The following is a 24,983-nucleotide window of genomic DNA, read 5'->3' on the forward strand; positions in this document are numbered from 1 at the left end:
AAAACGTGATTTTATCTGTGGCCCATGACCTTGAGCCTTCTTGGAAGGCCACTTCTAATGTAACTCTATGGCAGCACCCAAAGGGCTCACATTCTTGATGTCTACCCTTACTAAAGGGGGGTGATGTAGTGTCCCCATGAGTGACAGAACATTGAGCTAATCACGGTGCAATGCTGAGCCAATCACAGTGCAATGCTCCTATTTTCTGCTGGCCAGCCCCACCACCATAGAAAGCACTGAGCTAGGCTGAAACACCTGCATTTTGGAGCTGCCTGTCTGCATGCGGCTTTATTAACTCAATGATCTAAAAAAAAAGACATTGTTTGCAAACTGATATGTGACACGTATTAATGCCAAAATAACATGCAAAACAGGCAAGCCCCCCAATTTAAAAAAGATGACGTGTCGCCACTGCCCTATGCACAGAATATGAGTGTTCAACTTCTTGGTTTAAGTGCTTGCCTTGGGGGAGACGTCAGTTTTTACAGTTCAACAACAAACAACAACAATGACCACGTGCATGGAATTGTGACATGTATTTATTTTGTTACAGTAAGCAAGAACAGTCATAACATGTATTCTATCATTTGTTACTGTAGAGTAGACTGAGGTGGGAAGCAGAGACAAATGCAGTATGTTGGAAGCCATAGTGACTATAGCGGTTTGGATGAAGATCAATTCATTCTGGTGGACATTCATTTAGAGAGTTGTGACTGGATAGAGCCAGTCTAAACAGGCATTGACTTGTACTTGTATTCAAAGTGCGAACGAGTAAACAACAGTTTCTAGAGGACACCAGGTAATTCCAGAGCACTCACAAACACATACATCCACACCCACACAACTGTGCACACAGACACGCATAGACAACCACACGAGTGCACAAACAAGTACACACACACACAATATAAATAATTTATTTAAAACTTTATCTCTGCAGACTATTGTTGAGCTGCAGTAAACAGTCATGTCAGTTAAAAAAAAGATAGAAAATAATGCTCAAAATAAACACTGAACAGAACGTCTAAAGAGAACAGGTGATGGACACCTGTAACATGCTTCCTCTGATCCTCATATTATGCGCAAACAGCAGTACAGAGGAAACAAAAAACAAATTCATTCATCATCTCAATATTTTTGCCTTTCATTTGAACAAGTAGGGCACATTTTATTTATATATGGTACGATTCACAAATATAATCTTCCACATAACCAACGGTGGAAGATGCACTCGAGAGATCATTCCGTTTTGCTATGAGAAAAATGGTTAATCTCCTCAGCATCTGTCTCTGGTCACCTCTAACACGACCTGACAGAGGAGGCAATCAGTTCATCAGCTGCCCAAACCCTCCCAGAGAGACAGACTGGGTGTCCTCTCCCCAGCTCCCAGCCCAGGGCAGCCCGACCCAAACCCTCCCAGACAGACAGACTGGGTGTCCTCTCCCCAGCTCCCAGGCCAGGGCAGCCCGACCCAGAACTCGCCGGCTGAGGCTCACTCAGACGTTCACAGCCTCACCGGGGCTGCTCTACTTAGAAAATAATAACTCTTCTTTGATGAATGGGATTCTGGTGAATTAAAACCATCTGTTCTGAAAACAGCGTTTAGTCAATGTTGTGTGTTGTGCAATAAAACACAGCAGCATATTTATGCAAACAAACCCTCCCACTGTGTGATCCAGTCTGCATGTGCTACATGAAAGTACCTCAATACATTAGAAAAAAAGTACTCGACATTAGAAAGCCAAAACAGTCAGGTGAAATCTAATCTGTCTTGTTCCTGTTGTTTAAGATTCCTTTGCTCATAAATAATGACATTCGGAGGACGACACAGTAACAACGTCACTGCAGTGCCTAGGATACCAATGTCTGTACCAACAAAAGAACTGTACATTTTCCTGAAACTGTCTTTAGCTCTCTGCAATCGGAACATACAAAGGGACAACACAACACAGTGTTTTCTCCTAGTGGGTGTTTTATGAAATTGGTGACCCCAAGCTTCTCCTGTCATGATGACGCATGCTGACACGGGAGGCAGGACTCAGGGCAAGGTGAGGGTACAGTAGGGTACAAAGATTTGTCAATACACAATGCTGGCTCTGACCATTCACCTCTCACAGTAGTGCAGAGCCACATTCGTGGATACAACCTTCCCCCCAAGCTTCTCCCCAACACCCCACGCCTCCAACTCCAGCTTATCCTCATTCTCTTCCCCCTCCTCCTCCTCCCTCTTTCCCCCTTCCTCCTCTTCATACAGGCTGGGTTCTTCAATAGACGTCTCCAGGGTATAACTACTATAGGCCTGCACCTCACTGTACTCATAGATTGTGGGCAGGCTGCTCCGGAGGCCGAAGCGTCTGCGCAGGGCCACTAGGAGAGGCTGTGGCACAGTGAAGATGTCCACGTTGTTGCCCAGGTCCACCCAGGCCAGGCTGGGGAACTGCAGGGGGTTCTTCACCATCTCCGTCAGGTCCTTCAGCACGCCCACCGTCAGACGGTTGCCGTTGATGGCCAGGGTGGTGAGTTTGGGCATGGAGCCCAGGTGGGGTAGCAGCAGGCACAGGCTCTCGTCCTGCAGCTCGGTGAAGCTGAGGTCCACGGCCGACACAGAATCGCCGTTACTTCGGAGGTAGTAGGCCACCCGGTGGACGTCTCGGCCAGATAGAGGGATGCCAGACAGGTTGACCACATCGTTGGTCAGTTTCTTCTTCAGTGTGGTTTTAAGACTGTGAAAGGAAAGACCAGAGACTGTTAGAAACTACACAGAGAATAGAATTTAAAAGCCAATATTGTTTGCAAGTTGTTTTGGTTCTCAGACTCTAGAGCACAGAATAGCCATTTAGTATACATGATAACAAAGCTGAGACCAAGCATCCTATATTGGCAGTTAGGTATCCTCTAGCGTGCAAAAACAAATTATCTTAACTTAATGAGCCTGTCTTTATCGATGTACAGAGAGCCCTGTTATGGGGGACTATGGATGTTGTTTAACTTGACATGGGATCAGAGGTCCCACTGCAACCAGGCAGTAAAAACAGATTATAAGAACTGGGAGAATTGTTTTGAGAAGTGTTTTTGATTAATGTCATGTATTCGTGTGTGTTTCTCTCTGTCTCCCTCCCTTCTTCCTTCAGAACAGCCCAAAAAATGCCAAATGTCCCTTTCCACAGGGCACGGCTGACATTGACTATACTGTCCCTTTTACACAGAGCTGTCAGTGGGCAAAGAGGCATCAAACTGGCACTACCGACAATGTGATTTACTCAACTCTATCTCTGCATATAGTAGAAGGGCAATCTGTTTTAAAAGAAAATGGAATCTGTGGTGATGGCAAATTAAGGATATGGAATTTAATGATCATACCAATCTTCAAATGACTGGACTAGTGAAATAAAAAATGAAAGCGTATGGAGAGTTCAAAGTGTATGGAGAGTTCAAAGAGTGGTGCTATTGGACCTTTGACTCTGTCATGGTGAATAATCACATCCCTCACTAGCTCTGAGACTAGGCAGAATAGAAGCACTAAACAAAAACCTGCTCCCTGCCATAGTGTGATTAAATATTCATTTGAAAGCTCTGAGGCAGCTGTACCGTGCGGAGGTGGCACTGGAGTGCAGGACTCTAGATGTGTCATGGAAGAATATGTTATGGATTTGGGGAGAGGGTTGTGCTCCTTTCTCTAGCTTCCAGCAGGACATTACAGTAGGAGGAAGTCAGGGGGAGGAAGCCTTTAAAACAATTGACAATGACAAAGTGGGCATGGAGAGAGATTTACATACACACACAGCATTTCTGTAGTTCGCTGGGGGATGTACTAGGTTACACTCCAGTCGTGTATACATTAGCCCCTCTCTCCTCTTAGTCATTGCTGTTTGCCTGGGGTCTGAACCCCCTCTCCTCTTAGTCAGTCCTGTTTGACTGGGGTTTGAACCCCCTCTCCTCTTAGTCAGTCCTGTTTGCCTGGGGTTTGAACCCCCTCTCCTCTTAGTCAGTCCTGTTTGACTGGGGTTTGAACCCCCTCTCCTCTTAGTCAGTCCTGTTTCCCTGGGGTTTGAACCCCCTCTCCTCTTCATCAGGCCTGTTTGACTGGGGTTTGAACCCCCTCTCCTCTTAGTCAGTCCTGTTTGCCTGGGGTTTGAACCCCCTCTTCTCTTAGTCACAGTGCTGTTTGCCTGGGGTTTGAACCCCCTCTCCTCTTAGTCAGTCCTGTTTGCCTGGGGTTTGAACCCCCTCTCCTCTTAGTCAAGTCTGTTTTCCTGGGGTTTTAACCCCCTCTTCTCTTAGTCAGTCCTGTTTGCCTGGGGTTTGAAGCCCCTCTCCTCTTAGTCAGTCCTGTTTGCCTGGGGTTTTAACCCCCTCTCCTCTTAGTCAGTCCTGTTTGCCTGGGGTATGAACCCCCTCTTCTCTTAGTCACAGTCCTGTTTGCCTGGGGTTTGAAGCCCCTCTCCTCTTAGTCAGTCCTGTTTGCCTGGGATTTGAACCCCCTCTCCTCTTAGTCAGTCCTGTTTGCCTGGAGTTTGAAGCCCCTCTCCTCTTAGTCAGTCCTGTTTGCCTGGGATTTGAACCCCCTCTTCTCTTAGTCAAGTCTGTTTTCCTGGGGTTTGAACCCCCTCTTCTCTTAGTCACAGTCGTGTTTGCCTGGGGTTTTAACCCCCTCTCCTCTTAGTCAAGTCTGTTTTCCTGGGGTTTGAACCCCCTCTTCTCTTAGTCACAGTCGTGTTTGCCTGGGGTTTGAACCCCCTCTCCTCTTAGTCAGTCCTGTTTGCCTGGGGTATGAACCCCCTCTTCTCTTAGTCACAGTCCTGTTTGCCTGGGGTTTGAAGCCCCTCTCCTCTTAGTCAGTCCTGTTTGCATGGGATTTGAACCCCCTCTCCTCTTAGTCAGTCCTGTTTGCCTGGGGTATGAACCCCCTCTTCTCTTAGTCACAGTCCTGTTTGCCTGGGGTTTGAAGCCCCTCTCCTCTTAGTCAGTCCTGTTTGCCTGGGGTATGAACCCCCTCTTCTCTTAGTCACAGTCCTGTTTGCCTGGGGTTTGAAGCCCCTCTCCTCTTAGTCAGTCCTGTTTGCCTGGGATTTGAACCCCCTCTCCTCTTAGTCAGTCCTGTTTGCCTGGGGTTTGAAGCCCCTCTTCTCTTAGTCACAGTCCTGTTTGCCTGGGGTTTGAAGCCCCTCTCCTCTTAGTCAGTCCTGTTTGCCTGGGGTTTGAAGCCCCTCTCCTCTTAGTCAGTCCTGTTTGCCTGGGGTTTGAAGCCCCTCTCCTCTTAGTCAGTCCTGTTTGCCTGGAGTTTGAAGCCCCTCTCCTCTCCCCTCCTGCTCCTAGGTTGTGTGGGAGCAGGAGCTTCATAAGCAGGAGCTTCATAAATGGGCTGCCTGTGGTCCTCACATCTGTCAGCCTCTCTGCTCTGGAGCAGCCAGGGAAAGGCCTGCAGCAGCTAACTGGAGCTCAGATTTGTGAAGTTATTGATTCCTCGAGTGGGCTATAATTCAACTCCCTCTCTCTACTTCCTACTCTCACTTTCCCTCCTTCCCTCGATCACCATCCATCCTGCTCTCCCTTCCTCTGCAATCCCAGTCTGGGCTGCTTTCAGGTTATTTTGCTCTGTATGTTGTAAGATCTATTTTTATCTTGCTACCCTTTTCTCTCTAATAACCCCTAAGGATTAGAATGGCAAGCTGATTTCCCCATAGAAATATAAGGTGTACTCTGCACCTCCTCTATATGGTAATTAACGTCATTGGCATTGACTGGTTGCTCCTTCACTCTCCCCTCTAAATGCCAGGGAGCCCCATCTGTCTCTCCCTAGCTCTCCTCAGCAGAGTGGCTCTGGGACTTTTGCTTTGTGCAAGATCTGCAAGATGTAGGCTACACTTTCTGAGCCAACAGAGCCATGCATCAACTTTCGTTTTGTGTTGCTCTGTATTTTGGCAGCTTGAGGGCTCAGAGGATGTGGGTATTTCCCAGTTCCTGCTGGAGCAGCCTGCTTTCTCACCTCACTGTGTGGGCGGAGAGAGAGAGGAAAGAGAGAAGGGGGAGTAGAGCGAAGGGGGGATAGGGAGAGAGAAAAAGAGAGTACGGAGAAAGAGCGAGAGAGGGAGATAAATAAGGAAGGAAAGAGCCTGTTCCAGTTCGACTGCGACGGGGCGTGTGGGTGGCGTAGGGGAATATTCTCTGTACTATTATTTTAATGAGGCTGAGAAGCAGAGACGGTCTCAGACCGCCATCCAAATCCACTGCCTCCTAGCAAGGTGGGCAGAATGCCACCCACAGGCCTAGGGCTCCGCTTGGTTCAGACTTATGGGCACAACCAACCTTTCTCACTGCCCGTTACCATGAAAAGATAAAATAACAAAAAAAGTATTCTCTCTTGTTCTAATTTAATGCACCCACTTTGCCTGTGGCCACCAGTATCATTTTACTTGGACCTGCAGTTTCTACAACATAAATAAAGGACTTCAAAGGCAGCCAGATTCTGTCTGCATAATAAGCAAGATGCATCTCAAGAACACTGAGCTTTTCCTGTATTAGGTCTCATTTAACAGCAAATGAGCGAGGGATATCCATCTATCCACTCCAGCAAGAGGGAATTGATTATGCAGCACAGGAACCTAAATGAGAATGGAGTCCCCTTCGAAAAGATATTAGCTGGTTAAGTCCCTTATTTAGGGGACTTTGAGCAGTTCTGGACCGGTTCCGGACAACATTTTGTGTACAGAGCTCTCTGTGAACGGTGCAACATCAATTGCTGTGCACTCCGTGCAAGCTCTGGTTGTCCCTCTTCTCATGCCGCTCTCCGCTCTCAGCTGAGATGCAGTATGTGAAATCTGACACCTCATTTGCATAGGGAGCGACACGTCACATTTTCTGGCATAGCCAGACAAATGATCGATTTCCTCTGGCTGTGAACCTTGCAGCTCCGCTTGCAATACTGCATATGAAACGGAGCCTAGCGATTACAGATAAAGCTGTCTCATCTCACTGTAATGTCCTCAGATGGATTAAGAGCTCACGTCATGAAAAAATACCAAATAATTTTGTCAAATTGAAACAAGACCACTTTCTCTTGGTCACAGAGGGACGAAATCCCTTCGTGCTTAAAGCTAAAATTATATCGAGTCATCAGCCATTTGAATGGCGTCTCTGTTATTGGTAATGGTGAGACGTTAGCATGTCTTGGGGGTATGATCTTTGACCCTCTGTAACTTTCTCATTCATCATTATTCACGATTCCTTGAGGATTATCCATAATCATGGTAGCATTCACATTAATGTAGAAGTGTTTAGAAACATATTAAATTCTTATTTACAATAAAAGTGACTACAAAATGACACAATACATTATTTACAATTCATTTCTATTGGGCACAACATAATCTGAAACACAACCAACATTTCTTTAGTTCGCATGGTGCCGCAGAATTCAATGGCACATTATTTAAGTGCCAACTACTGGTACCATTAATGCTAGTTAGTGCTAGTTTGACCACCAGAGGGCATCTTTGAGAAGCATTTGACAGCCTTCAATAGTGGCTGTACTAGAGAATTTAAAACCTTTTTTGTAAGAACATAGTATATGGGACTGATTTAAAGAAGTTTTGCTTAACTAATTTGATTCATATTATGGTGTTTTTATTCCAAGAAAAACAAAAAACCCTCTGGGTTTCCATTAGGATGGAATGGAAAATATGGCACGGTATAACGTGACGGTCGGGAGTAGGCTACAGTACTTGGCTATTTAGCTAAAGAATCTCCGTGTTGTGTGGGCATGTGGGAGGCCGGGGTTCAATTCCCTGATGGGGAGGAAGGAGTAGGCTGTCCTTGTAAATAAGAATATGTTCTTAACTGACTTTCCTAGTTAAATAAAGGTTACACTAAGAGCATAACATTTATACACCCTAATTGTAAAATTGTAGTATAACCAATACCCAAACAGAGATTTAGTGAAAATAAAAATCTCATTGATTTATCAAGACCAGTCCTCATGCTTGTCTCAGAGCAGCACGAAACAGTGCTAAAACAGTTATAAGAAAATACTTCAAATCCTGTTGCTTCTAACTTAAATATGCTCTTTAAATAAATAAGACCTACACCACTTTTAACAGCACATTACTCAATACTAGTGAGATTCATGTCGCCTACAGTATATCGGAAAATATGTCGTGACTCTCCGCCAATAATTACATCTAGAGGATTGGAGGATTCTAAATTAAAACCAGAAGCCGCCTCATGGGTCTCCCGGTGGCGGCCGGTATGGGTATCGAACGTGCATCTGTAGCAATGCATTTTGCACTGCGGGAGCCCCCTTCCACTCCGGAGTCCCCATCCACAAAGTATCAAAATACAGAGAGGTGTTGGTAAAGGTATATTGTCCTGCTAATAGCCCATAATGGGCTATTATAATACTGTACATGGTGCCCAGGTCAGGATAACCAAAACATTTATTTATTAAAGACTATCAGAAAGAATTTTGGTACTTATTTATTTTGATCGAAAGCCATGAATGAGTGAGTCACTCAGCTTTATGTAGGTGCCGGGCTATATGACTGTGCCATCAACTTGATATTATATAACGATATTTTGGAGGTTATTTCGTTTAAAAAAAAATGAAAGTGAGTGATTGTAATCTGAATAAAGGCCAAAATAATATTTGTAAAGGCCAAAACATTTATTTCTGTTTTTAGAGGGAGAGAAACGCTGGGCCAGTTGTGCGCCGCCCTATGGGACTCCCAATCACGGTCGGCTGTGATACGTAATAATACTTTTTGTTGCATTATTTGTTTTGTCTTTTCTGGTGGATTAAACTGAAATTGCAACCAATCATGGCCGGTTGTGATACAGCCAACCTAAGAAATACATTTGACGATAGAATTCTCCCCCTACCCTCCTTCTAGGTAAGTCTATTGTCCAGCTACCTGCTAATAGCCATAATGGCGCTGTACAATGTGACCGTGTGTGTTTGAAAGAGTATTTTCCAGTAAGCAACAATTTCTTTACCTTCATTAGACAACTTTGTTCCAATATTTTTGTAATTAAGTGATATTTATTCCCATAGAAATTCGTTATGGATCCATAACTAAATAAACATCTGCATTTTGAAAGAGTATTTTAATCATAATTTTATTAACGAATGCTTAAAGATGTTGATGAAGAAACACTGTACTACTGTTTTGAGTTTGAAATATAACACTTCAGAGTACTTAAGTATCGAATACATTGCAGGTATGTGGATGTTCACACCTACAGTAGCCGGGCTGTAAAGAGTCTATTGTCCTGCTAATTGGGCTAAGTGTTTGAAAACCTGTTTTCAAAATGCCACAAGCTGTCCATCATTACTGTAAATTAAAACACAGCATCTTGTTTACATTCTTTATTGTAACCACAATGTCACAAATAATTGGTATCTACTTTTCAAATTACTTTTAGAGTTTGGGATTAAAATGATTAATATTATGGTGAGTCCATTCCAAGAAAAACAAAAAACCCTCTGGGTTTTCGTTAGGATGGAACGGAAAATATGGCGCTGCACAATGAGATGGTTGGGAGTAGGCTACAGTACTGGGCTATTTAGCTAAAGAATCCCAGTGTCGTGCAGGCATGCGGGAGACCAGGGTTCAATTCCCTGATGGGGAGGAAGGAGTAGGCTGTCCTTGTAAATAAGAATTTGTTCTTAACTGACTTACCTAGTTAAATAAAGATTATACTAAGAGCATAACATTTCTACACCCTAAATGTATAATTCTAGTCTAATCAATAGCCAAACGGAGATTCAGTCCAAATAAAAATCTCATTGATTTATCAAGACCAGCAGCGTAAAACAGTGCTAAAATAGTTGTAGGCACGGGTATCTGTAGCAACACATTTTGCACTGCGATGCGGTGACTTAGACAGCTGCGCCTCTCCGGAGTCCCCATCCACAAAGTATCAAAATACAGAGAGGTGTTGGTAAAGGTATATTGTCCTGCTAATAGCCCATAATGGGCTATTATAATACATACATGGGGTCCATAACTAAATAAACATTGTTATTTTGAAAGAGTATTTTTATCATTATTTCATTAACAAAAGCATAAAGATGCCATTATTAGTTATATTGTTTTAGTTTGAACGTGCAGACTGGCACTAAGAACAGCGGGAATGTTTTCCTAGTCAGTGCCATTATTAGCGCAATGCCCCTTAAAGTGTTGCTCTGTGCTACCCAGTGTGGCGGGGTGGGGGTCCACCCCCCCTTCCCCATGGGCTTAGGTCTGTCTTCTGTGGCCCATCCCGTGCCCCCTGCCCGTGTGCCTTAAACCTCATGCGCTTTCAGTGGATACAGCTGGAGAACTGCAAGGCAATCCCATGTTGCTCCACTCCCATGAACAATATGACCAATAGATATTGTCCTGCTAACAACAGGGTTAATCATATATCTGTGAGAATATCCAATGGCTTTTATATAATTCTAAATGAATAATAATCACTTTGTTTAAAAAATAACATTATTTTGGAGGCCATGGGGTGAGAGAGTGTTACTAATTTGTAAATAAAGCCAGTTCGTTATTTAGAATTATTTATTTCTGTTTTTAGAGGGAGAGAAACCAAAAACCTACAGTCATCTCATGGGTCTCCCAGTTGAGGCCGACACAGGTATTGAACAAGCATCTGTAGTAACACAGCTTGCACTGCTATGCAGTGTCTTAGACCATTGTACCACTCAGGCACTGTACAACATGACTGGTCAGGAGTGGGCTACAGTACTACAGTAAGAGCAAAATAATCCTAACAAAATAAAATAATAAAAACCTCAGTATAACAACAGTTTTAGTAAGTAATACTGAAGTCATGCACAATTAGCCGTTTCGATTTAGGTTTATGGTCACCCATTCATTGTCAGTTAGAGACAAAGCAGGACCCAAAAGCATAATCGGTGCTCTAACTCTCCTTTGCACTGGTCTGGAGCCATGAAGTGGTGACGCAGGGTACAGTACTAAACAACAAATTACCTCTAAGTCCCGCAGCATAATCGTAAAACTTTTAGTGGAGCAACCACTGTAGGTTACACTCCAGACGTGTACACATTAGCCCCTCTCTCCTCTTAGTCAGTCCTGTTGCCTGGGGTTTGAACCCCCTCTCCTCTGTTTCAGATTATGTTGTGCCCAATAGAAATGAATTGTAAATATTGTATTGTGTCATTTTGTAGTCACTTTTATTGTAAATAAGAATATAATATGTTTCTAAATACTTCTACTTTAATGTGGATACTACCATGATTATGGATAATCCTTAATGAACCGTGAATAACGATGAGTGAGAAAGTTACAGAGGGTCAAAGATCATACCCCCAAGACATGCTAACGTCTCACCATTACCAATAACAGAGACGCCAGTCATGTAATCATTGCGTGCTAGGAATATGGGACCAAATTAGAGGTCGACCGATTAATCAGAATGGCCAATTAATTAGGGCCGATTTGAAGTTTTCATAACAATCGGTAATCGGTATTTTTGGCCACCGATTTAACATTGCACTCCACGAGGAGCCTGCATGGCAGGCTGACTACCTGTTACGCGAGGGCAGCAAGAAGCCAGCTAGCATTAAACTTATCTTATAAAAAACTATCAACCTTAACATAATCACTAGTTAACTACACATGGTTGATGATATTACTAGTTTATCTAATGTGTCTTGCGTTGCATATAATCGATGTGGTGCCTGTTAATTTGTCATTCAATCACAGCCTACTTCGACAAACGGGTGATGATTTAACAAGCGCATTTGCGAAAAAAGCACTGTCGTTGCACCAATGTACCTAACCATAAACATCAATGCCTTTCTTTAAAATCAATACACAAGTATATATTTTTAAACCTGCATATTTAGTTAATATTGCCTGCTAACATGAAATTGTGTCACTGCTCTTGCGTTCATTGCCTGGCTCGTTGCGAACAAATTTGCCAGAATGTTACGTAATTCGGTAGCGGGTTTTTGGGCCCCCAATAATCGGTATCAGCGTTGAAAAATCATAATCGGTCGACCTCTAGACCAAATACTAACATTTTGACTACTTTATTTCTAAGAATATTTAGGGGTGTCAATAATTTGGAACCCTACCGTGTTTTTATAACTTCTGAAACAAATGTATTTTTCTGAGCAATTAGTACAAACAAATATAACTAGAAAGCATTTCAATAATTTCAAGCCCTATTCCCCCATTTTTGTTGAATAGGGAGAAAAAAAATCTTATGATTTTTCATATTTATACTGTGTTCTTGAGCTTCTGTCCTCAAAAGTGACTACACCTCAGCAATTCAATCTTTCTGGCAGTATAAGCATTACTTGCTATTGTTTATGGCCCTCTCATGATAAATAATGATTGGTTATGTCTATTTAGGCAGAAATCTACATTTTGATATTACATTTAACAGGTTAACATTTAACAGCTGCTCTGGCTGATTGACTTTCATAGCTGTTCTTTCCTATAGGAAATAATCCTATTTTTAATATGGATGTCTATGGACACTCATTCTCATTATATGACAATCTATGTTATCTATTGAGGAAAAGGGCTGTAGGGTAAAATATCCTCAAACACTGGTGTATAAAGCTGAGATGGTAGGCCAGAACTAAAGACAGATCTTTATCAGCTTCAAAAGCTCTGAACAAACAATCCATTCAGTGAAATAGGGTGAGGCCATCACCTGTGATTCAGTGTCAGTTTAAACAGCTCTGGATTGAGATCAGACAGGCTAAATTATGGCAACATCCATTTCAAGACGTGCCGGCACAAATCCAGAGATTTACAGAGCGAGCCGCGACAGCACAGATAACATGATGTCAACTCATGTCTCAGCCAGAGGAGCTCTCTTCATGCAATCCCTATTCCCTATTTCAGCGCACATCAGCATGCATGTGAATTTGTATTCAGGATGTTGGTTAGCATGTGTATTTGTGTACTGTGTAAGTGTTGCTTTTCAACTCTGGTAGTTGAGTTAATTCTGGTCACTTAAACTCTTCCTGGCTGTAGTGATAGCAACTCCAGTAAAGACCTTAGCGGACCCATTGATTTATTTCTTTACCTTCACCCTTTCTGATCCTCTCCTTTAATCTCTACCACTCTACTACTGTCTGTCAGGGTAATTTTAGACCCATTGAGGCTAATGGCTATATTCAGTGTAGCTGCTCTCCTGGTGGACAGAAGGTAAGTGGTCATAAGCATTGGCCTTCTTTGTCCCTCCCAATTATTTATCCCTGGGAAAACCCTGGCACGACTTAACTCTCTCAATGTACGCAATCTATCTTGAAATGGGAAAGTGGGGGATGAACATTTCTGTCACCACCAAAAACTTGATTTGGAAAGAAATGTGGTTAACTTTTACCAGACACATTTCACACAAAACCTAAAGTGCCTGGGGGTGGGTGGTGAGTGATAAATGCAAATGTTGAGGGAATCTTGAAATCTGTCCAACCACATAGAATACACATCCCCCTTCATTTACCCCCATAAATGAGCATAGAGAGCCTGGGTGTAGAGTTATAGTGTTTCAGTGGATATAGACTAATTCCTACTGACCGGTTTTTGTGCACTTAAATATCCAAATCTACTCCAAATGGTGGGATGACTCAGTTTCATATGGTAAATGTAAGGAGTTGCTGTGATGATGATGAAACTCACACTTAGTCATTTATCAGACACTCTTATCCAGAGCAACTTACAGGAGAAATTAGGGTTAAGTGCCTTGTTCAAGGGTACAGACAGATTTTTCACCTAGTCGGCTCAGGGATACAAACCTGTGACCTTTTGGTTACTGGCCCAACACTCTTAACCGCTAGGCTACCTGCCAGCGTAGCAGGACACTCCAGAAATATGCTCGGAAAGGTGCTCAGGCATAAATAATATGCACTATGTGAGTCTCTCAGGGAACTGGGAAGAGGGCCTAACTAGGTAATACTAATTAGAATGTCCTCCAGTCGGCTACACTTCAGCTGAGCATGCAAAGACACACGTGACTAATTTCAGCCGAATTAAATAAAGGCACTTGAGAAACATTGGATGTGGATGCGATCCCAGAGGCCTGGTGGATCCAGCTGGATCAATGTCTGCTTCATCAACACTTTGGTCCTGAGTTGTTTATTCAGGATATGGATCCAGGCTGTTTTGTCTCTGGGTATCTGTATTAAACATGATGGATGGTCTGGGTATCTGTATTATACATGATGAATGGTCTGGGTATCTGTATTATACATGATGAATGGTCTGGGTATCTGTATTATACATGATGAATGGTCTGGGTATCTGTATTATACATGATGAATGGTCTGGGTATCTGTATTATACATGATGAATGGTCTGGGTATCTGTATTATACATGATGAATGGTCTGGGTATCTGTATTATACATGATGAATGGTCTGGGTATCTGTATTATACATGATGAATGGTCTGGGTATCTGTATTAAACATGATGGATGGTCTGGGTATCTGTATTATACATGATGGATGGTCTGGGTATCTGTATTATACATGATGAATGGTCTGGGTATCTGTATTATACATGATGAATGGTCTGGGTATCTGTATTATACATGATGGATGGTCTGGGTATCTGTATTATACATGATGGATGGTCTGGGTATCTGTATTAAACATGATGGATGGTCTGGGTATCTGTATTATACATGATGAATGGTCAGGGTATCTGTATTATACATGATGGATGGTCTGGGTATCTGTATTATACATGATGAATGGTCTGGGTATCTGTATTATACATGATGAATGGTCTGGGTATCTGTATTATACATGATGAATGGTCTGGGTATCTGTATTATACATGATGAATGGTCTGGGTATCTGTATTATACATGATGAATGGTCTGGGTATCTGTATTATACATGATGGATGGTCTGGGTATCTGTATTATACATGATGAATGGTCTGGGTATCTGTATTATACATGATGGATGGTCTGGGTATCTGTATTATACATGATGAATGGTCTGGGTATCTGTATTAAACATGATGGATGGTCTGGGTATCTGTATTAAACATGATGGATGGTCTGGGTATCTGTATTAAACATGATGGATGGTCTGGGTATCTGTATTAAACATGATGGATGCTCTGGGTATCTGTATTATACATGATGAATGGTCTGGGTATCTGTATTATACATGATGAATGGTCTGGGTATCTGTATTAAACATGATGGATGGTCTGGGTATCTGTATTAAACATGATGGATGCTCTGGGTATCTGTATTATACATGATGAATGGTCTGGGTATCTGTATTATACATGATGAATGGTCTGGGTATCTGTATTAAACATGATGGATGGTCTGGGTATCTGTATTATACATGATGGATGGTCTGGGTATCTGTATTATACATGATGGATGGTCTGGGTATCTGTATTAAACATGATGAATGGTCTGGGTATCTGTATTATACATGATGAATGGTCTGGGTATCTGTATTATACATGATGAATGGTCTGGGTATCTGTATTATACATGATGAATGGTCTGGGTATCTGTATTATACATGATGAATGGTCTGGGTATCTGTATTAAACATGATGGATGGTCTGGGTATCTGTATTATACATGATGGATGGTCTGGGTATCTGTATTATACATGATGGATGGTCTGGGTATCTGTATTATACATGATGAATGGTCTGGGTATCTGTATTATACATGATGAATGGTCTGGGTATCTGTATTATACATGATGAATGGTCTGGGTATCTGTATTATACATGATGAATGGTCTGGGTATCTGTATTATACATGATGAATGGTCTGGGTATCTGTATTAAACATGATGAATGGTCTGGGTATCTGTATTATACATGATGAATGGTCTGGGTATCTGTATTAAACATGATGAATGGTCTGGGTATCTGTATTATACATGATGAATGGTCTGGGTATCTGTATTATACATGATGAATGGTCTGGGTATCTGTATTATACATGATGAATGGTCTGGGTATCTGTATTATACATGATGAATGGTCTGGGTATCTGTATTATACATGATGAATGGTCTGGGTATCTGTATTATACATGATGAATGGTCTGGGTATCTGTATTATACATGATGAATGGTCTGGGTATCTGTATTATACATGATGAATGGTCTGGGTATCTGTATTATACATGATGAATGGTCTGGGTATCTGTATTATACATGATGAATGGTCTGGGTATCTGTATTATACATGATGAATGGTCTGGGTATCTGTATTATACATGATGAATGGTCTGGGTATCTGTATTATACATGATGAATGGTCTGGGTATCTGCATTAAACATGATGGATGGTCTAGGTTGGCTGAGCCTTGTGAGAACCAGGGCTTTCTGCTAACTAATCTATTCTTTCAACACTAAACCAGGTGTGGAATTCTCTCATTGTGCTTTATGTTATTCTTTCTTTCAGTTTGTGTCATGTCTATTGGCGAGATAGGGCACAGATTCCTAGGCCTGGGTGGTTTTAAAAGGGGACACCACAGAGAAGCTTTTCAGAGTGAAAATATTTGACAACATTTTAGTACTGCTGCTGGGCCCGTTGCACAAATGGATGTGCATGCAGTGATTCAGAACTTAGCCACAGGGCCTTGGAAGCTAACATCCAGCAACACATTTGGTTTGAGCCAAGCTATCATTCTGATTGGGCACGCATACGAACATACACACACAGGCTTTCACCCCTAAACCCACCACTAAGTAAGCCTCTTCCAACAGCCTCTGAAGGAGTCCTCTCCTCCCACCAACCCTTCATGATCCAGCTCTATGAGACCCCCCAGGCTTCTCCACAGGTGTATGCCAAGATGCTTTAATTAGCCCAGAGAAGGGCACAGAGGTCTCAGAGGGAGGGGAGGAGCAGACTGTATCAGTGCCAACCAACGCCTCCTTCCTTCCACTAATCCGCCAATCAGCCACTTCTCATGGGCCCTCCTGACACCAGCACGCCACCGGGTTCCCCTAACACAGGCTGGAGTGGCAGCTCAGCGCAGTGTGCAACGACACGCACCACAACACAACAACGTGAGGGAACAGAACACAACACAACACAACATGAAGGAACACACGTACAATAACACAATTCAAGGTAAAGCAAAGCCATGAACTATAAACCGTAATAACCTTTCTCCCACACTCTGTTTGCCTCGCTCTCCTGCCTAATAGGATCTACTGTATCTGTACTAAGTTCACAAAGGTAGTTTTTTTCATTGAATGTATAAAGTGAATTATTAATAAAGTGAATAAATGACAGTTGCTTACTCAGTATCTAGAGCTACAGGTGTTAAGACATATCTCTGTGAGCATGTATTCTACGCTCTTAGAAGAATCTTGTACTAGCTATAACATAGAAGGGTTGTTTGGCTGTCCCCATAGGAGAACCCTTTGAAGAACCATTTTCTGGTTCCAGGTAGAACCCATTTGGGTTCCATGTACAACCCTTTCCACAACAGAGTGTTCTACATGGAACCCAAAAGAGTTCAACCTGAAACCAAAAAGGGTTATCCTATGGGGACAGCCAAAGAACCCTTTGGATCCCTTTTTTCTAAGAGTGTATGAAAAAACAAAAACTATTCCAGAAGTACATTATTTGCCATGTTTTCAGTTTCCATGGAAAAGGGTTTGCGTTACATAACTGTAACTGGACACCAGGAAGAGTAGCTGCTACTTTATCCTGATAAAATACTGAATACTAAATCATGGAAGACTGCACCCCTGTCTGCAATGTCAAGGCCCGGTTATGAAACCAACATTAAAGTGCAGCGTTCCAAAGGGACACAGTGGTGCTTGATGGTATTTGGGAGGCAATGGGGATTTGCTCTGTGTAAAAGTCAGACCAGGCAGCAACAAAAATGCTCTTTGACTCATTCTTCAGGTTTTCTCTCCCTCCATATTTTCCTGTAATCCCCAATGTTTTTTTCTACGCAAGGTCCAAATCAAAAGCTCTAATATCAGATCAACAAGTTTTCACAGATATAATCAATGGATCACAACCACAGAGAATGTGGATATCCTAATTTAGAATTTGGCTAACAGAGCAAAAATGCTGTCTACTGGTATTAAGGTAATCAAGGTAATTCTTGCAGGTACATGTGGTGTGGGAGAGCCCTACCACTCAGAGGGGAGAATGTGGTGTAGATGTCTCCCACACTATCTCCAGAGGTATTGTGGGAGACATCTCTTCAAGAGAGATTTGAATCTAGATCCGTCTCTTTATACTACACAAGTATCTCTCCTGGACCTAGTTTGTGCCGTCAAAGAAGTGTAGTGTAAAGAGGCCCTACGATGCTGGGCTCATTGGGAAATGTGTCATTCATTATGGATAAGGACCACGGATGACTCCTTATGTTTCTCTACAAGGTGGAGGCTAGACATTTTTTTAACCATTATTTTACCAGGTAAGTTGACTGAGAAAACATTCTCATTTACAGCAATGACCTGGGGAATAGTTACGGGGGAAACTGCAAACTGGGGATGATTAGGTGACCATGATGGTATGAGGGCCAGATAGGGAATTTAGCCAGGACACCAGGGTTAACACCCCTACTCAATAAGTGCCATGGGCTTTTTAGTGACCATAGAGAGTCAGGACACCTGTTTAACGTCCCATCCAAAAGACAGCACCCTACACAGGGCAATGGGATATATTTTTAGACCAGAGGAAAGAGTGCTTCCTACTGGCCCTCCAACACCACTTCCAGTAGCATCTGGTCTCCCATCCAAGGACCAAACCTACTTAGCTTCAGAAGCAAGCCAGCAGTGGGATGCAGGGTGGTATGCTGCTGGCGAAGAACAATGAGAGATTGATTGGATTACCTAGAGTATACAAGAAACTATACCGACTACTTAATCTATGAGAGGAGGAGACTTTTATACTCAATCAAATGGTTAGGGGAGGGACAACATGAGGCAATGTTCACAGATAAGGTACTTACAATGACATACCACTCTGTGACCTGCTAAGACATTTCCCTTTTTCATTCTCTATTTCATTCTAAGTAAGCATTTCACTCGACTCTAAAAGGAAGTCTATATTTATGTTTATATTTTCCTCCCACATGTTGTTTACTCATTTCACCTCCTTTTCTCACCTTGAGCATGTCTCTCAGGTTATTAAAGGGTCAGGAGGGATGAGTCAGAGTTGTCATGACCTTTTTGTAGAGAGACCTGGAAATAGGTTAAACACATTGAAACAGCTGACACCGGGGAAACAGGCAGATGAGTGATGTAAATAAATAAATGAAGGAGAAGTGCTTCAGTATCATGGACAACTTTGTCCTAGACTCACAAGTCTACTGGAGTCACTGAACAATGGTAGTGACACAACAGGTAGTGGTAGCAATAGAATGACAGAACACTGTTGTGCTCCTGAGCAGGGTAGCTAATTAACCTGAACTGCCTGAGTAAACCAACGTCAACTTGTATACAATACTGCATGCTTAGCTGAACAAGCAACCCAATGAAAAGCATACTACAATGTCCTTGTGAGTGTATGAGTGAATTCAAGGGACAAAAATAGGCAAGAAAGACCAATGAAGTTACATCGCATGGGATGTGCAAAAGTAACCTTGGCAGTATCTTTTTTTCCGCACTGTATCAAGTCGTTTCACACCTTTGGATCAGTGTGAAATTGACAGTCAATCAAACGGGGCTTGACACGTGCTGAGTTGACTGAAACCCTACCTACTCCACCTGCCTTGGATAAACCTGTTACCTCATGTCACAGTCAGAGTGTATGTGGAAGTGTCTAGATGTGTGGGTGTGTGTGTGCAAAGGTTTGTGTGTGCCAGCAGTGTGCTAGGGATAGCAGTGAGGAACAGGCTGTCAAATGCGTGGTTGGTACTATGTAACCTAATCGTCTGATTCTGTAGCCTGTGTCTGGGTCAGATATCAGAGCCCCTGGTGGATATATTCATTCACCCACATGCACAGCTGATAAGACCTGTGCGAGGTCAGTACAGGTGCATCAAAGCTGGGACCGAGAGACTGAAAAACAGCTTCTATCTCAAGGCCATCAAACTGTTAAACAGCAATCACTAACTCAGAGAGGCTGCTGCCTCGATAGAGACTTAAATCACTGGCCACTTGAATAAATATATCACTAGTCACTTTAAACAGGGCCACTTTAATAATGTTAACATATCTTACATTACTCATCTCATATGTATATACTGTACCTTATACCATCTATTCCACCTACCCTATGCCGCTCGGCCATCGCTCATCCATATATTTATACAGTTGAAGTCGGAAGTTTACATACACCTTAGCCAAATACACTTAAACTCAGTTTTTCACAATTCCTGACATTTAATCCTGGTAAAAATGTCCTGTCTTGGGTCAGTTAGGATCACCACTTTATTTGAAGAATGTGAAATGTCAGAATAATAGTAGAGAGAATGTGTCACGTCCTGACCAGTAAAAGAGGTTGTTTGTTATTGTAGTTTGGTCAGGGCGTGGCAGGGGGTGTTTGTTTTATGTGTTTCGGTATATGTTCTATGTTAGTATATTTCTATGTCCGTGTCTAGTTTTTCTATTTCTATGTTTAGGGTTTTTGTTTGACCTTCAATTGGAGGCAGCTGTTTCTTGTTGCCTCTGATTGGAGGTCCTATTTAGTAGAGGTTTTTCAGCTTGTGTTGGTGGGTGGTTATTTCCTGTTTTGTGTTTGTGCACCTGACGGGACTGTTTAGTGTCGTTTGTTGTTTTTGTATACGTGTTTCTTTTGTTTTCCTTCTTTAATAAAATAGGAAGATGAGTTTACACGTTCCCGCTGCGTTTTGGTCCAATCCCTACGACACCCGTGACAGAATGATTTATTTCAGCTTTTATTTCTTTCATCACATTCCCAGTGGGTCAGAAGATTACATACACTCAATTAGTATTTGGTAGCATTGCCTTTAAATTGTTTAACTTGGGTCAAACATTTCAGGTAGCCTTCCACAAGCTTCCCACAATAAGTTGGGTGAATTTTGTCCCAATCCTCCTGACAGAGCATGTTGTAACTGAGTCAGGTTTGTAGGCCTCCTTGCTCGCACACGCCTTTTCAGTTCTGCCCACAAATGTTCTATAGGATTGAGGTCAGGGTTTTGTGATGGCCACTCCAATACCTTGACTTTGTTGTCCTTAAGTCATTTTGCCACATCTTTCGAGGTACATCCACAGGTACACCTCCAATTGACTCAAATTATGTCAATTAGCCTATCAGAAGCTTCTAAAGCTATGACATAATTTTCTGGAATTTTCCATGCTGTTTAAAGGCACAGTGAACTTAGTGTATGTAACTTCTGACCCACTGAAATTGTGACACAATGAATTCTAAGTGAAATGATCTGTCCGTAAACAATTGTTGGACAAATTACTTGTGTCATGCACACAGTAGATGTCCTAACCGACTTTCCAAAACTATAGTTTGTTAACAAGAAAATGGTGGAGTGGTTGAAAAACGAGTTTTAATGACTCCAACCGAAGTGTTTGTAAACTTACGACTTCAACTGCATGTACATATTCTTATTCCATCCCTTTAGATTTGTGTGTATTAGGTAGCTGTTGGGGAATTGTTCGATTACTTGTTAGACATTACTGCACTGTCGGAACTAGAAGCACAAGCATTTCGCTACACTCGCATTAACATTTGCTAACCATGTGTATGTGACCTATACAATTTGATTTGATTTGCTAACAGCCCGACAGCCATAAAAGCACTCAACGCCAGTATCTAACCATTCACCTAAAGCTAATAATGCTTTATATTGAGCTGCTTGGATAACCGTTGACCCATGCAGCTGATAATGCTTCTGAATGATGAGTTTAGTATGAGTGTAGTACCATATAAAGGGATAAAAATAAGTATAAATTGGGTTAGAAGTAGAAGTAGCATTTATTTACTGAGCATGCACACACAGCATAGAGCATTTAACTCATATCCACTGACTTCCTTCATAACTTCAAACCCTCATCAGCAAGTACTGTGCAATGCATTTATTACTACATGGGGAATGTTGTCTTACGGTATCCACTAAATTGGCTGCAGGCAGGGCTTCTTCCTATTTTTACTGAGCTAGATTCATCATTGGATGTCGTTATTAAGACCTCAGATGACGGCGTCAGTGATTGCCTGGAAGTAAAGATAAGTAATGAAATAACATCTGCTATATGAGCGAATTCTCCTCCGATTGTGCTGGAAGAGCAATTTCAGGGTATTAAAGAATATGGAGTTGATTAATTTGAAATCCAATGCAGATGTAGAAAATATTATAAACATGTTCAGGGGGACTCAGTCAGTTATTAAAAGGAGGACACTATAACATGCTATTGCGGACACTAATCAAATAGACTTTCAACTCTCCTGGAACACGATTCCAAACAATAAAGGACAAAATGTCTCTGCACCTTACACTGTGTTCTAAGACTGAGCTGACTGAAGTAATACATTTTATGTATGAGCTCTGAAACGAATACAATGAATTCTATTCCATCTCTTCTGTGAAAATAATTACATTTTCTGTCGCTGGAAAGCATGCTATTGCACATGTAATAAGTATTTTCTTTCCTATACATGAGAGAACAGATCTATAGCTGTAACCTATTTACTGTAAGACAAGGTGGGAGGAATGAAAGAAACACAGGGGTTCTAATGGGTAACCTTGTAGTGCCCCCCCTCCTCTCCCACCCACCCTCTCTCATTCTTTCTCTTCCTCTCTCTTTGCTCTCCCCCTCCCTCATCTCTCTTCTTCTCTCTCTCTATGACAGAAGATTTTCCCAGGAGCCCCAGCTCAGACCGCAGACCTGCTCTGTTCGCTCTGTGAGGCAACTGTTGAACAAAATGGACTCTTAAAAGAAAGAAAGAAAAAATAGAAAAAAAATCGATGTGAGAAAAAGGATTATAAAATAGGACCAACCTGAGAGGGAGCGTGAGAGAAACACAGAGAGAGAGAGAGAGAGAGAGAGAGAGAGCGAGCGAGAGATAAAGAGGATAAAAGGGGAAGATTACTCAAAATCATAAAGACATCAATTGAAGAAAAGCATCACTTTATGTAAAGTATACCCATTATCAAAGATTGTTAAATACCTATTATCATTGAAACAGTGAAACCATTATGAATTATAAATGCTACTAGTATATTCACAGCACAAACTCTTTCAAAGTCTTCAGAGATTTTTCATTAAGCCTGGAAATGTACTTGAATAGAAATGGGTTGACGGCAGGGTTTCCGTTAGAAAAATGTGGCGCCGGATATTTGACCGGCAGCATTTTCATTTACCGCACACCTGAGAAATTTACCGGACCGATATGCATTGGGTGCGTAACCTGATTAGGGCGTCCATCCACGGTGCTCAGAATAACAGAAATCACATTTTGATTATGGTAATTCATATGAACAGGACATACAAGTCGAGGATGCAACGATGTGCGATACTTCTTACCGAATTCTGATGTACACTTTGAAGATGTTAGAATTCCTTTCCACATTTACTTTTCCCCAGCCAACAAGATGAGTAATGAACAGCAAAATCACTAGCCTATGTCAATCTACTATCCCCCATAGAACAAAATCGACCTATTCTATTGGTCAGTTTGTCGAAAAAGAAATAGCCTATTCCAAACAGACTCTGGAACAGTTGTGAGACGATAGTGCCCAAATTCATACAACCAGTAGGCCTAGGTTACATATAAAATATTAAAAAGCAACAAATCTGATGCAACAGATCAGAACGTTTAGCTTAAAATGTTGATAAAACTATTCTTTCTTCACATTATAGCTAAGCGCAGCGATGCACACTGCAATGTTTGTTACATAATGCAATTAGCGGGAAAACACAGTTTTAAGAAGGGCAACGTGCATGTGAATGGTTTCATGTGACAGAGATATCATTTAGAAAGAGGGGAGATCTAATATGCAACAACTAGCATGGGTTGCTAATAGGACTAGTATTGTGCCTTTGGCTACAAGACAATGAAAGAAAGTTGATATTAAATCACTGTCCACGGATATGGTATGACTTTGGCTAGGTTACTTGGAAGCAAGGTAAGACATGCCTCATAATAAACTCAGCAAAAAAAGAAACGTCCTCTCACTGTCAACTGCGTTTATTTTCAGGAAACTTAACGTGTAAATATTTGTATGAACATAACAAGACTCAACAACTGAGACATAAACTGAACAACTTCCACAGACATGTGACTAACAGAAATTGAATAATGTGTCCCTGAACAAAGGGGGGGTTAAAATCAAAAGTAACAGTCAGAATCTGGTGTTGCCACCAGCTGCAATAAGTACTGCAGTGCATCTCCTCCTCATGGACTGCACCAGATTTGCCAGTTCTTGCTGTGAGATGTTACCCCACTCTTCCACCAAGGCACCTGCAAGTTCCCGGACATTTCTGGAGGGAATGGTCCTAGCCCTCACCCTCCGATCCAACAGGTCCCAGACGTACTTAATGGGATTGAGATCCGTTGCCCATAGGCGACGTTGTTGCCAGTGATGTCTGGTGAGGACCTGCCTTACAACAGGCCTACAAGCCCTCAGTCCAGCCTCTCTCAGCCTATTGCGGACAGTCTGAGCACTGATGGAGGGATTGTGCGTTCCTGGTGTAACTCGGGCAGTTGTTGTTGCCATCCTGTACCTGTCCTGCAGGTGTGATGTTCGGATGTACCGATCCTGTGCAGGTGTTGTTACACGTGGTCTTCCACTGCGAGGACGATCAGCTGTCTGTCCTGTCTCCCTGTAGTGCTGTCTTAGATGTCTCACAGTACGGACATTGCAATTTATTACCCTGGCCACATCTGCAGTCCTCATGCCTCCTTGCAGCATGCCTAAGGCACGTTCACACAGATGAGCAGGGACCCTGGGCATCTTTCTTTTGGTGTTTTTCCAGAGTCAGTAGAAATGCCTCTTTAGTGTCATAAGTTTTCATAACTGTGACCTTAATTGCCTACAGTCTGTAAGCTGTTAGTGTCTTAATGACCGTTCCACTGGTGCA

The 24,983-nt window shown here is 42.2% G+C and overlaps 1 protein-coding gene across 1 annotated transcript in view; it reads right to left on the minus strand.

Moving 5' to 3' along the window:
• Positions 1-521: 521 nt before the first annotated feature.
• lrrc75bb (leucine rich repeat containing 75Bb) overlaps positions 522-24,983 on the minus strand; it is a 50,767-nt gene continuing 26,305 nt past the window's right edge. The window contains exon 4 of the mRNA XM_014130883.3: positions 522-2,723. Coding sequence (XP_013986358.1) covers positions 2,105-2,723 — 619 coding nt within the window. The 3' untranslated portion in view covers positions 522-2,104. The remainder of the gene's footprint in view (positions 2,724-24,983) is intronic.

This window comes from Salmo salar, chromosome 01 (assembly GCF_965601325.2).
Source record: "Salmo salar chromosome 01, fSalSal1, whole genome shotgun sequence".
Taxonomy (NCBI): Eukaryota; Metazoa; Chordata; class Actinopteri; order Salmoniformes; family Salmonidae; genus Salmo; species Salmo salar.